General features: G+C 40.8%; 1 protein-coding gene across 1 annotated transcript in view; it reads right to left on the bottom strand.

The window, feature by feature from the left end:
- Nucleotides 1-14,836, bottom strand: part of BANP (BTG3 associated nuclear protein) — a 130,128-nt gene that overhangs the window by 71,513 nt on the left and 43,779 nt on the right. Inside the window, exon 5 of the mRNA XM_090259613.1 lies at nucleotides 93-209. Coding sequence (XP_090115739.1) covers nucleotides 93-209 — 117 coding nt within the window. The remainder of the gene's footprint in view (nucleotides 1-92; nucleotides 210-14,836) is intronic.

The raw sequence follows: 14,836 nt of genomic DNA, 5'->3' as shown, positions 1-14,836 counted from the left end.
CAGCTCAGAACATGGATCTGTCCTCAAGGGGACTCATCACAGTGGCAGTGGCAGTGGCAGTGAAAAGTGGGAATGGTGTTGTGGCTACTGACTTGCTAATGATATTTTCCAGGGAATCCGGTGCCCTGTTGCTCAAGGGGTCTTCCATCTTGGCTACAATGGCGTTCTGCCGATCATTGTTCAGTATTACTGTAGTCTGGGGGACGACGCTAGGGAACAAAAGAATCACAAAGAAAAAGAAGACCTTAAAACAACAACATTCATTGTAAGAGTGCACAAGAGTAATTCAATACAGTCAGCTCCCAATGATAAGCACCAAGGAAGGGAGGTGGCTCCAAGCAGAAACCACATTTAAAGGAATAAACAATTTACACTAGACAGAGAATAAACAATTGCACAATGGGCTAATACGGGAAAGGGATATTTAAACCTGTACACAGAATAAATCAAGATGTCACAAATTATGCACAATAAATGAAGTTTCTAATGAAAAACAGCTTGATATTTTTACTTAATTCCTACATGAAAAATGTAGGCTTTTGTAACTACTATACTTATCAATATCAACCCAAAATGTTAGTGCTGCTCTGGAACGGAAGGGCAAACACAGTAGAGGGCTGCGGGCGGGCTACACGGCACTGACCACCTCCAGGATGCACTGGGAACGTGCAGGAACCATGACCAAAGGGCTCGGGGTTTTGTTTTGAGAGAAAATGATCACAGGAAAAAACTGAACTCTCACCAGGCACCTTCCTAGAGGTAGCACTTTATGTTCACCTGTAGCCAGCAGCCTATCTCAAGAGGTACACTCCCTGAGACTTCTCAGTCATGGGTCTTCTAGCCCTCAGCGCTCATGGCCCCAGGAAATTTCAGAATCTGCTTTGTTGTGGAGGTCAGCACAAGCACTCGAAACACACAGCAACATTACCTGTAAAGAGTTTCATTCTTGGATTTCACTCTCCAAAACACAACTCTGGGGAAGCACTGCCTTTACACGAGAAGATTCACGTAACCAACAGCACCCATGAAAATCTAGCCCATTGTCACAGCCACACAGCTGTTAAGACCCCTCCCAAAATCAGGGCACAAATGACTGCTTCCTGCCCACATAAATTGCAGAAACATGGAGTGTTCTTCAAAAATAAGAGCATGATCCACTACTCCTAACTAAAGGTCTTGTTTTTTCAGTTATTCTACTTGTTCTTTGGTGACACCTAAAGTAACCACCAAACCCTGACAACTTTGCAAGTAACATAGGTGACCTTTGACTTGGTCACATATGGGCTAATAATTTCATTCTTCTCAAATACCCAGAGTCAAAAAGGTTTGCTTGCATTTGGTATTTCCCAAAGTGTATTCTGTGGGACACTAGCATCTCCCAGGGTCTGCCCCAAACACCCACTCCAGTTCCCTTTCTCTCTTGTTCCATGAGCAACTAAATAAGGAAGTTCTGCTGAGCAGACAACAGTTCCCTAATGCGTATTAGCACATTAAAGGTCTGAGAAGTCTCACAGGAAATACACACACTAAAATTTATTCATACTCATTTGGCAAAGTTGTTTTGACTAACTATACCTTTTCCCCTAAAGACTATTAGGCAGCCAGCCTCAGGCTGGAATAAACATAGCTCTAGAGGTACCCCAAGACTTCCAGGAGGTTCCTGGGTGTGGACAGTTCTCAGCCTCTCAATTTCAAGATACTCACCTTCCAGAAGGTATTTCCTAAAAATGATTCTCCTTGTGAGAGCACCCCTGGTCAACTTGTTTGCTCCGCTTAAAAAAAAAAATTACCCGTCATTCTAATTATACTCACTCTGATTATACTCAGGTGCACTGTCCATGCAGGAAATGCACACCTGAGGTGCAAAACCAGGGCCAGTCTGAAATACGACAATGCCTCTAGTGACCCACTGGCAGGCCCTTCTTTGCTTTCAACAAAATTGACAGGACCTAGTGAAATACTCAGCTCACAAATCATCAAAAATAATTTTTGATGATAGACCACAACAATTTTTGGCATGTAACTTGATGGCCTAAGGAACTCTTTCCTCTCCCACATATTTATTTATGGGAACGTCTCTCAGAACTTAAAACTATAAAAACTAAAAAGAGAAATAAAACCAATGCTGAACCCTATCTCATTTTAAGCAATAAGTCATGGATTCAGCAATTAACTAAAACTAAATCCACATCCATCTCAAGAATACATTTGAAATATTGGGTTATTAAGAATTCATTATAAATGAAAGTAATACATTTATGTTGTTTTGTTCAACTGTGTATTTATCATTGTGATAAACTTCTTTAACCCTTGGAGACTTACTGTTGCAGGAAATAAATACTTAGCTTCAATTTCTATCTGTACCTCTGTTATTAAGGAGTAAAAGGTCAAAAAGCAAAGGAACAATGTAAAATTTGGTTGTTAAAAGCCGATTCATGGGATTTTTAAAATGAATGACAGTTTTAGATTAAAGTATTTAAAGAGCAATGAATCAGTTTTGTTTTTAAATATCAATATTACAGTATGCCAAAAATTACAACCTTTCAACTAATGCAATTTATGTCAACTTCAAACTATACAAAAGAATATTTTGTTTGTCAAAAATTATGGAACGTCCATATCCACTTTAAGAAGAATGAAGTAGTTATCTAAGAATTGACATGGAAAAATTGTCACAATATTAAGTTTCTTGACTAGTCTGAATTATATTCCCAGATACTAATCTGGATGCTGCTGTGAAGGGATTTTGCAGGTGTAATTATAAGTCCTAATTGGCTGAAGTTATGCAAAAGAAAGATTATGCAGGGGGGCGCCTGACGTGATCAGATGAAATCTTGAAAGAAGGATTAGGCTTTCTCTGGTCTTGGAGACTCTAATCAGCTCCTGCCAGCTGACCACGACCTCCCCTTCACATCCACTTGCCCTACAGCCTTCATGTGCTTGGCTACCCCCACTACTGTGTAAGCCAATCCTGTGTGATAAGTCCCTCGTGGGGGTACCGTATTACTCTTTCTGCCTCTCTCTCTCTCAGACACATTATCTCCTACTGGTTCTGCTTCTCTGGTTGAACCCTAATGACACATTTTAAAATAATTATAAGTCCACAGGAAGTTACAAAGGAAGGAGTATATCAAGTCCTGTGTCCCCAGTGGTGACATCCTATAACCTGTACTACAATATCAAAAACCACAAAACCATACAAATCCTAGAAGAAAACATAACCAGTAAAACTCAAACATCTCTCAGAGCAATATTTCTGCTGATATGTTCCCTCAGGCAAGAGAAATAAAGGATAAATAAACAAATGGGACTCCATCAAACTAAAAAGCTTCTGCACAACAAAAGAAACCATCAACAAAATGTAAAGGTAACCCAGTATATGGAAGAATATATTCACCAATGATACATCTGATAAGGGGTTAATTTCCAAAATATGAGCTCATATAAAGAACTTATACAACTCAGCACCAGGAAGACAAACAATTCAATTAAAAAATGGGCAAAGGACCCAAATAACACTTCTCCAAAGAGGACATACAGGTGGCCAAAAGACATATGAAAAAATGTTCCACATCACTAATCACCAAAAAGATGCAAATTAAAACCATAATGAGGTATCACTTCACACCTGCAGAATGGTACAGCCACTGTGGAAAGTGGTATGGAGGTTCCTCAAAAAAATAAAAATGGAACTGTCTTATGACCCAGCAATTCCACTTCTGGGACTATACCCTAAGAATCCCTAGATACCAATTCAAAAGAATACATGCACACCTATGTTCAAAGCAGCACTATTTACAATAGCCAAGATCTGGAAACAGTCCAAGGTGTCCATCAGTAGATGAGTGGATAAAAAAGCTGTGGTACATTTACACAATGGAATACTACTTAGCTGTAAAAAAGAAGGAAATCTTACCTTTTGTGACAACATGGATAGACCTGGAGGTTATTATGCTAAATTAAATAAGCCAGTCAGAGAAAGACTAGAATCTAATGAACAAAATAAACTGATGAACAAAATACAAAAAGAGGCATGGACACAGGGAACAGACTGACAGTTCTCATGACAGGGGGTTGTGGAGCGCTGGATGAAAGAAGGTGAAGGGATTAACCAAAGAATACAAATGCATAACCCACAGACACAGACAACAGTGTGGCGATGGCCAGAGGGAAGCGGGGGCACGGGGCGTGCGGAGGGGGAAGTGCATGGGTGCGGGGGTTGAGATGGGGATATCTGTATTAATGTCAACAATAAAAATAAAGAAAAAATAGATTATTTTTAAAATACTAGGAAAGGGATATTGGAACAATACTGCTAGCAAGACTATAGGCCTTGTTCAGATTTTACTGGTTTCTGCATGCATGAATGTGTGTCAAGTATGGTTCTATGCATCTGACATCATGTGCAGATTCGTGTGGTGTTCCATCGCCACCAAGGAGTGGCCTTGTGCTGCTCCTTTAGACACACCCACCCTCCCACTCCATTCTATCCCCTCCCAACCACTAACCTGTTCTAATCTACAGTTCCAACATTTTGGGAAAGTTATAGACATCGAATCGCACATGACCTTTAGAGACTGGCTTTCTGCATTCAGCATAGTGCCTGCCAAGGTCACCTAGGTGGTAGCACTTATCCTAGTTCACTCAGGATTGGCGCTGCACAGTTTTTCACGGCACAGGTGTTTGTTTACGGAATACCCTGCACTCACAGGAGGGTATCTGGGGTGTCTGCAGGTTGTGGTTATTACAAATAAAGCTGCCATGGATATTTGTGTACAGATATTTGTGTGGTTCTAAGTCTTCATTTCTCTGGGACAAATGCCTAAGAATGGGATTGGTGGGCCATATGGCAAATACATGTTTAGCTTTACAAAATACTGCCAAACTCTGTTCCACGGTGGCTGTACCATTTTATACTCCTATGAACAACAGAAGAGAGAGCCAGTTTTTCCACATCCTTGTCAGCATTTGGTGGTGTCGCTATTTTTTATTTAGCCATCTGATAGGTGTGGAGTGATATTTCATTGTGGTCTTAATTTGCATTTTCCTGAGGACTAATGATATTAAACATCTAAATAGTCATATGCTTATTTGTCCTCCTGTATCCCCTCTTTGGTAAAATATCTGTTCCATTTTTTACCCATTTTCTAACTGGACTATTTATTTAACTGTTGAGTTTTGAGAGTACTTTATTCTAGAGACCAGCCCTTTGTCAGATAAGTGGTTTGCAAATATTTTCTCCTAGGCTGTAGCCTGTCTTTCCATCCTCCTAGCAGGTCTTTCACAAACATAAGTTTCTTATTTTGATCAAGTGCAATTTACCTTTTTATGTTTTTGGTGTCAAGTCTACAAAGCCTGCCTAACACCCAGGGATTTTCTCCTGTTTGCATCTAAAGGTTTTCCAGGTTTACCTTTAGTATTTAAATCTGTGATCCATTTTAAATGAATTTTTGTTCAAGCTGTGAGGTTGATATCAATGTTCATTTCTTTTATTTTGCCTGTGGGTGCCCAATTGTTCCAGCACCATTTGTTAAAAGTCTATCCTTCCGCCACTGAACTTTTTTTTGTACCTTTGTCAAAAACTAGTTGGGCATATTTGTGTGGGTCTATTTCTGGGTTCTCTATTTTGTCCCATTGATCAATTTATCTATTCCTCAATCATTTTGTTTTTTAAAAAACTTTCTTATGTGTTCAATTCATTCTTTTGTTATTTTGCTGTCCTGATCATTTTAATTCTAAGACTATGCTAATTCACAAGCTGAATTATGTATGTTTAATTATAAGATTATGCTAATTATGTAAGTTGAATACTCTTGCCTAAATATATTGGGTTAGCCAAAAAGTCTGTTTAGTTTTTTCCATCAAAGACACATTTTTAATTTTTACTAATAACTTTATTGATTTGGAAATTCTGAGTATGTCAGCTATCTCCTGCTATTGGCTTCTAGTGGGTAGAGGCCAGGGGTGTTGCTAAACCTCTCCCAATGCAGAAGCCAGCCCCACAGCAAAAAATTACTTGGCCAAAATGCCAATAGCATAAAGAAACTTTGAAAACCACTTTTGACACATTTGATCAGTCACAGCCCCTTCTTCATACACTGCACAAATTTTTTCTTATATTTCAGTTGCATTTTTACCTTTCTTGAAATAATAAAGCATAATACACTGAAAATGTTACATATTTTCTTCCATCTTCAATATTAAAATGGATGCACAAAAATTCACCAATCTTAAGTTTTCTTTTCTTTTTTTTAATGCAGGCTGATATCACAGCTATCACAATACAATCTAAAAAATTGTTTTGAATAAAGTCAAAGACAACTATTGTATAGAAGAACTAAACAAATTTTTTGGCCAACCCAATAGTCGTCGGCAGCCGTCCGTCTCGAGAGACGATGGTGTAGCTTCTTAAGAGTCTATCTGCACCGCCGAGAATGGCTGTGCAGTCCGACTCGGGAGTGACACGGTATCTGTCTCCTCCCGTGTTGAATCGACATCTTGCGATGACGCTGGAGTGTCCTCTCCAGTGAAGCTGAAGCTACAGAGCCTGGGCAGGGTGATATGGAGGGTCTGCTGTTGCCCATGCAGCAGACCCCCCCTCTCTTCGCAGCTGAAGGGTCCAAGGGAAAGACGGAGTCAATACAGCTTGGCTTCAGGTGCGCCGCAGGAGTTGCCGGTGTTGACTACAACGTCAAACCGCCTTAGGGACTCCGGCTCCGGATTTTCTGTCGGGGTTTACTCCCTTAGCCTTTCCCCTGAAGAGGTATGCCGCAAGGCAGCGGAGGTTTTTTGGAGTCAGAGTTTTCCTTCTCTGATGTGCCCTGACTGGAAGATCGAACCAGCGACACTTAGCTCGCAGGCCGACGCTCAATCCACTGAGCCAAACCAGCCAGGGCCTAACCCAATAGTATCAGAAGTAAAACACACCCTAGAGCTTGGTCCAGTGACCCATGATGGGTGAAACAAGGACCATTCACCCCTGTGGATAGTGACTGTGAATGCAGGACCCTACAGATCCAGCAGGGACAATCCCAGCAGCAGGACGACCCCAGGGGCTCAGTGTGAAAAGCGTTATTTAATTCTGGAAGCCTCAGGGGACACTGCAGTGTCTCCGCTGTGCAGACGGGTCAATAACTTGCCCAGGCCCACACAGCTCGTAAGTGGCAAAGTCAGATTTGAGCCCAAATCTTCAAGCAGCACAGCCTACAGACCCTACTTCTGAAATACCAGAATTTCCTGGGGAAGCTAGGGCCCACCCCTACACAGTCTGGGACTTTTTATTTTTTAATCAATTTCCAAGGTGATTCTGATGGATGCCCCTGGTTTAAAACAACAACAAAATTATACACAACCTTATTTGAGAGGCGCAAATCTGTTCTGTTCACTGTTTCCCCACAGCACTCAATACCTTCTCATCTATTACACAGTAAGGTTATTACAGTTTAGTTTGTTGTGTGGCTGTCCAAGTACAGGGATGTTTTTGTCTGTTTTGCTCAGTTGTACATCACAACTGCTAAGGTGAGTGACCAGTACGCAGCCAGGCTGTCAAGCCTGTGTGTTTAATACATAAATGCAAGTATAAGCCTCATATCTGAGTGCAAGCCTCTGGCTGTTGCCTCTAGATTTCCTTAGTCTCATGTTGCTAAGCTGAACGCTGGAAGAACAGTTAAGAATCATAAGCCAGAACAGAAACTTAAGAATGCAATGCCAGAGGAAGGCCTAGGATGCTGTCATCCACTGGAATTCCTGAAGATACTAAACTGAGGGCGACCCAGAATCCTGTAGTCTTATTGCTGTGAGCCCAGCATATACAACAAGGCCTGCTCGATATTAGACACAGTGAACACAAACATTAATATTAATTTTTTAAACCTCACAGAGTTGTGGAGAATCAAGGAATCCTATAAACACCTATATGCATGATGTGGACCCTAAGAAGGAATTTATCTGCTGCAAATGGACTCCCATGGCCAACTGAGGGTCCAAATTTTATACACAATTAGAGCCTCAGCAGCCCTTTCCTGATTTGGGTTCCTCTCTTACTCTGTACACTAGGACCCTCAGCTTCCCTTGCAACGTCTTGTTTGTTTACACCATTGAGTTAGCCACCGCAGGGGAACCCTGGCTTTTACTTTCTACCAATGGAATGAGACCTGCCCTGTCTAATCAGTACTGCACGCATACCTTATTTACATAAAACGAACCTAACTGAGAGCCTGAGTGGGAAATTTTTTAAATAAAAGTCTGCCTCCCCCACCTCCACCAGGTAAGAACACAGAGAAAAAGACACTGTGAACCCTGAAGAGGGCCCTCACCAGACCATGCTGGGCATCATGACCTCAGACTTCCAGCTCTAGAATTAATGAACTATCTCCATTTTTCAAATAAGGAACCTGGGGCCAAGAAAATCAAAGTACTTGTAGCAGACTCAGTACTAGAATTTAAGAGCTCTCCCTCCAGTGAGAACGCCCTACTGCTTGTGTGGACGAGCGAGCGCTGCTTCCTACAGCACAGAGGGCTGGCGGGGCACCCACGTCGGAAAGTCTGATACTTAATGAGCTGGTGTGAGACGGGAGAAATTGTGACAACAGACTGCACGGGAATTGCCTTTTTGATAAAGGAGACGGGGAGAGACCATAAAATAAGAGTTACTCTCAAGAGCTGTTAAGATGACATAGAATGGACAGTATTTACTATAAAGTTCCTACAGATGATGTCTAGTCTTCATATAGATTTTTTTTCTCAATTTCTAGTAATTGAGTAGCAGCATTATCTGTAACATATCATGAGTAGTAAATGTCACATCAACCAGAAACAACAAAATAAATGGTAATGGAAGGGTGGTGAACACACAATACAATATACAGGTGACGTATTATAGAACTGTACACCTGAAACCTGTATCATTTTATTAACCAATGTCACCCAAGTAAATTCAATAACAACATAAAAGACAGCCCTTTTGACTCAGTGGAAATAATTTAGGTTGCTAACTGGATCAGTGTCTCCTGGGCTGCAGCTCCTTTTGGGTAAATAAATGCTTTTTATTCTTATTACAATCTAAAATTGATTTTTTTCTTTTGGTTTACAATGATCTCAGCCACAGAAACCCTAACTTACTACTTTTATTATCATTTTACCTATAAAGAAACTAATGCTTAGGAAAGGTAAGACTTGGCCCAAGTTCCTACAATTTATAGGTGACGGGGCCTGGCTTTGAAACCAAGTGCATATCACACTCTTAGCCGCTTGCTGGTCAAGAGCAGGAATAACCCTGTTTCAGTTACTGTTACAACTTGCCCTTTCAGTGTTTAAGCAACTTAGCTGTTTTATTTTTAAACCCATTTTGAATCTTCAGCTTTCAGAGTTGTCATGGCAAACATTTTCCAAGTTGTACTTATAGGAAGTGGCCAACTTCTCGTCAGTTTCAAGAAATGGCTTTGTGACCTTGCTGGAAGTACCTATATTACTACTTTAAAACATCAACTTTTCTGCCCCCTCTGTTCATCAGTCACAAAAAATGAACTATCATTTGAATGTACACTTAGGAGCTTTATTCAAATCTATGCCAAAAAAAGCCCCACCAGAATAAAAGACTTGGGAAATGTAGAATGTAAACTATTTTTCACAAATTTGTGTTTGCCAGTTTTCATTACATAATGAAAACTACAAACAAGTTGGACAAAGCAGCCCCTTGGTTTGAACTAGAGAGCCTGGAGCCCGTACAGTGGTCCAGCACAGGCAAGAACAGCAGTGGGAGGTGTGGGGGCCAGGACAGGAGCAGCTAACACTTGAGAGGGGATCAGTAACCTGCAAAGAGCCCAACAATAAACACAGAACACAGGCAACCCTGGGACAGACAGAGAAGGTTCAGGTGGACCACAGACTGTACCCAAGCACTCTACTGAAGAACTAGGGGAGTCAGAGCTGTGTATGCTTAGTATACTTCGTAGGAACTCTAACACAGAATCTGCTAAAATGCCATACAGATTTCAAGGCCTTAAAACTGGATTCTGAATGTACACACACATGCACAGACATACACACACACACTCTTATTGCATACTAACAGAGAAAACCCCTTAGAACAAGAAGAGTCCAATAGTTTAATATTTAGAGCCAGCTCCACCCATCTGAAAACACCACATTGATTCAGGTGTCAAGCTCAGGGGGATGAGCCAACATCAATGAACAAGTCTGCTATGGAAATGGCTGGAGGTATAGGCGTCACGCCCAAGTTTCAGTGCACTGGGGTTCAACCAAACACTTCTTAAGTTCCCTTGCAGAATGGGCTCCCCTGGGAGAATCATGTTTGTATAAGCAGCACAGCCACAGCTTATTTCCAATTTCCAAAGATCAAGGAAAACTTCCATGAGCACCAAAAGCATTTAATCCAAGCAAAAACCTCATCCAGGAAATAAGAAACCAACGGCCAAGTCTGATGTGTCATCGACAGTGACTGTCTACAGGTGTTCACTCAGCAAATGTCTAGAGCTGAAGAGACATGGGAATATTGCATCAAATAATTAAGAATGTCCACAATTATGTTCTCACCTCACACATACAGTGCTAAGAGCCCACTCCATTTTAGCAGAAACTAACCTTTCAAAGACAAGTTTAAATAACTTAAAATGCCCCAAGGTCAAATCCTCCGAACCCTTCATCACCAGCACTGTCTTGAGTGGCAGTAAGGGAGAAGCCCACTCCAGGCACACCAGAAATGCCCCACCCTTGGGAGTTCACATTCTGAGCTATTTGTATTAACCCAAGCTAGGAGCAAACCTTACCTTAAAGGCTTAAGTAAGACTAAAACTTCACACAGTGCTGTATTATTTGCAAATAAGTCCCCAACTCATTACCTGTGTGAGGCAGTCAAGTCAGGTGATATTTCTATTCACACAGTGACCTCCAATTATGTGTTTTGTGGCTAGGTGGGAGTAGTTCTATCAGAATATCTGCAAATTATTTGAGGAAGTGTTTGCCTCCCTCCCACCTATAATGTTATATTCTGCTGACCACTGATCCTTCTGCAACTCAAAATAAGTATTCGTCAAGTGAGTGTAGGAAATCGATATGATTTAATTTTCTAATTCTTGTGAAGTATCTCAAAGAAAACCTCTCAATTAACAAAAGCTGGAGCCAGCAAGAATCTCAAGTAATTTCTTTTTTCTATTTATAAGAAAATATGTTGGACAGATTTCTCTAAAACCCTACAGGTATTTGTTCCCTAAGTACATACTCTCCTACTGGCTTTACAATTACACTCCTACATACCACACAAGCACTGAGTCACAATAAAGGATGACATTTTTCAGTTTGGTGTAATGTACTTACAAAGACAGAACTGTTTACTAGTCTTAGAGATTCAACAAGGGCAAAGAAAAAGGGAGAGTGAGGGTAGCAATCCTCAGTTAAACAATGAAGTCAGATACTCTGAGGTCCTCAAGCCCAAGACAGGCAGATGGGCTGGGGTCCACCATAAGCCCCTGCCCGCTTTTCATAGTGTGGTCCTGTCCCTGGGAGCCACCACCCAGGGCAAAGCCAGCCCTGGGACAAGTGCTCATGGGTGGGATGTAGACAGCACAGAGGTGTGTCTCTCCCAGGCCAGCATTTTAAGAACAGAATGCACCTTCTCCAGTCTTTCCTTTCCCAGACCAAGGCCCCTGAGGCCTTAGCAATGACAGAGCACGGATGGAGGGCACCAGCATCAGAGCTGCACTGCGGGCAAGGGGAGAACCCTGAGAGGCCCAGAGGCACCCACACTGCCAGGGGCCGGCTTCGATGGTGTCAATGCCTGAATATTGGGGATTCTTTATCACACAGTTCGTTTTATCTAATCAATACACCAAACATTCAAATGAAACACTTACTAAAGTTTGTTTTAAAAGGTTTACTTCTTTTGCTTGCAGGTTAAAGATTAAAAAGTTGTAACAATGAGGATCTAAAACAATACTCTTAGGGATAGGAATAAATTACTCTGTATCATTAAAAATTTCTTTCCAGTATCTAATAAGATGAGCAAAATATAGTATAAATCAACCCCTCCCAAAATAACCAACTGCACCAAAGAAATGGGGACCACCTAATGTAACGAACTCCAGAAACCAGCTGCGTAAGAGAGAAGCCTGTGGAGCAGACCCTGGAAGGCTCAGGCTCTAACCGGCACCTGCACCTGCCCCCGCCCCACAGGAGCCACGTGGGCACATTAACACATTTCTGTGCATTCAAACCAATGGGATCAAATCAGGAGAAGAGCACACTGGTTAGGAATGCAATTCCTGGGAGCTATAGAAACTACTACTAAGAAACTAATGAAAATGGGAAACCTGAACAACAGGGCTGATTCCCAGGTAGGAACAGCACCCCATCACTGCACAGAAAAGCATGACACCTGCATGTGACAGCCACGGGAATAGAGCCTGTGGGAAACACTCAAACACTCAGGAGACACCTGGTGTCCAGATCTGGACTCTAATACCATTTTCCAATAAAAGGAGAAATGGCTTCCTCTAGGACTAGGGCAGCAAACACACAAGATGAGTGAGCCTGAGTGTCTGATGGTGCCAGAACATAAGGGAGTACTCGGATCAAAAATAATCCCACAGTGTTGGGGTAGGGGGTGGGGGTGTCAAAAAGCCACAGGAGCCACCTGAAAGTGCTTCCAATGGCCAAAGTTGGAACAATTTGAGAAACAAAATAAAGTACTGGGTTAGCCAACAAGTTTGTTCTTTTTCCCATGAGATGGCTCTAATAGCACTTGGTCATCTTTAACTTCATTTTTGAGACAATTTTGTTAGACTGTATTGTGACAGTTGTCAAACCAGTGTGCATTTAAAAAAAGTATCAAAATATTGAAGATGGAAGAAAATGAGCAACATTTTTGGCATATTATGCTTTATTATTTCAAGAAAGGTAAAAATGCAGCTGAAAGACAAGTGTATAGAGAAGATGCTGTGACTGATCAAATGTGTCAAAAATGGTTTATGAAGTTTCATGCTAGAAATTTCTTTCTAGACAATGCTCCATGGTCAGGTAGACCAGTTGAAGCCGATAGCGATCAAATCAAGATATTAACAGAGCAATCAACGTTATACCATGAGGGAGATTAGCCAAAATACTTAAAATATCCAAGTCAATAAAGTTATTGGTGAAAATTAAAGTGTATCTTTTATTTTATGAAAATAACTAAACGAACTTTCAGGCCAGACCAATAGTACAGATGTTTTTCAACTTATGAGAGGATTATATCCCAATAAACCCATTGTAAATCAAAAACATCATTTAGTCAAAAATGCATTTAATACACCTAACTTACCAAACATCATAGTTTAGCCCAGCCTGCCTTAAAAGTGCTCCGAACACACACATTAGCCTGCAGTGGGCAATCTCCTAACACAGTGGGTACACTGTAGTGCATCAGTTGTGGACCCTGGTGACTGCATGGCTGACCGAGACCAGTGGCTTGCTGCCACTGCCCAGCATCACACGAGTATCACATTGCATATCACTAGCCCAGGAAAATATCAGAATTCAAAATTCTAAGTATGGTTTCTACTGAATGCGTATCGCTTCTGCACCATTGTAAAGTCGAAAAATCCTAAGTCGAACCATTGTAAATTGAGGATTATCTGTATTGGATTCTAACTCAAAGTATAAAATAAATATCCATTATAAATGATTGACTAAATTAATAAATGGGGAAGAAAAGACAAATCTCCCACAACAGAGTTGTACAGATATTCTACCTGCCAGGAGATGCAGCATGACTCCCCACTTCCAGAGAGCACGGGCTGGAAGGGGAGGGGGGACGAACAGCAAGTGCACAGTGGGGAAACCCGACAAACGCTCCTCAGCCCGGTGATCCATGTCAACACCAACAGCAACAGTCATGATGACACACACCCTTGATAAGATACGATCAGAAAGGCACTTCACCTCTGTGGTCTTCCTTCAAAAAAACCCACAATCCATGTCTTATTATGAGAAAAGCATCAGACAAATCCCATTTGCAGGACATTCTATAAAACTCCCTACCAGAACTCCTCAAAAAGTCATAACAAGAAAAGCCAAAAAAACTATCAAGACATGGCACCTAAATGTCATGTGGTCCTGTAGGCATTTAAGGGATATTATGAAAAATATTACGCTAATGTATTTTAGAAGTTAAATGAAAAGGGGAAACCCCTTGAGAGTTATAAACAACATTGACTCAAGCGGTTCTACATTTACTAAAATTCTGTATTTATTAAAGAAATTGAATTCCTAACTAAAATCTAAGCACAAATAGCTTCACTGGAAAATCCTATCAAATAGTTAAAGAAGAAATAAAACTAAAACTATAGAAACACATTCAGAAAACAGACAATAAGGGACAATTACCAGCTCACTTTTTGAGGCTAGCATTAACCTGATAAAACAGATAAAGACGTGTTCCCCCCCACCCCCAACAACAACAACAACAAAAACTACAGATTAATATACCTCATGAACATAGAGGCAAAAACACTTAACTAAATATCAGCAACTCAATCCAAAAATATATAAAAAGGGTAATACACTATGATCAAGTCAGGTTTATCTTAACGAAAATGCAAGGTTAATCTAGCATTCAAAATCAATCAGTGTAATTCAGTTTAACAGGAGAATCAAGAAGAAAAAACATAAGATCATCTCAAGCAGATACATTAAAAGCATGTGAAAATTCAAAACCTGCTCATGATAAACTACCACAAAAAATAATAATAGAACTTTCATGAAATCAGAAATAGAAGGGAACTTCTTCGACCTGACAAAGAGCATCTATGAAAAATTAACAACTAACATCACATTTAATGGT

This window comes from Furipterus horrens, unplaced genomic scaffold (genome assembly GCF_987537825.1).
Source record: "Furipterus horrens unplaced genomic scaffold, mFurHor1.1.pri manual_scaffold_13, whole genome shotgun sequence".
Taxonomy (NCBI): domain Eukaryota; kingdom Metazoa; phylum Chordata; class Mammalia; order Chiroptera; family Furipteridae; genus Furipterus; species Furipterus horrens.
The sequence above is the reverse complement of the archived record's forward strand: the minus strand, read 5'-3'. Positions and strand labels throughout refer to the sequence as shown.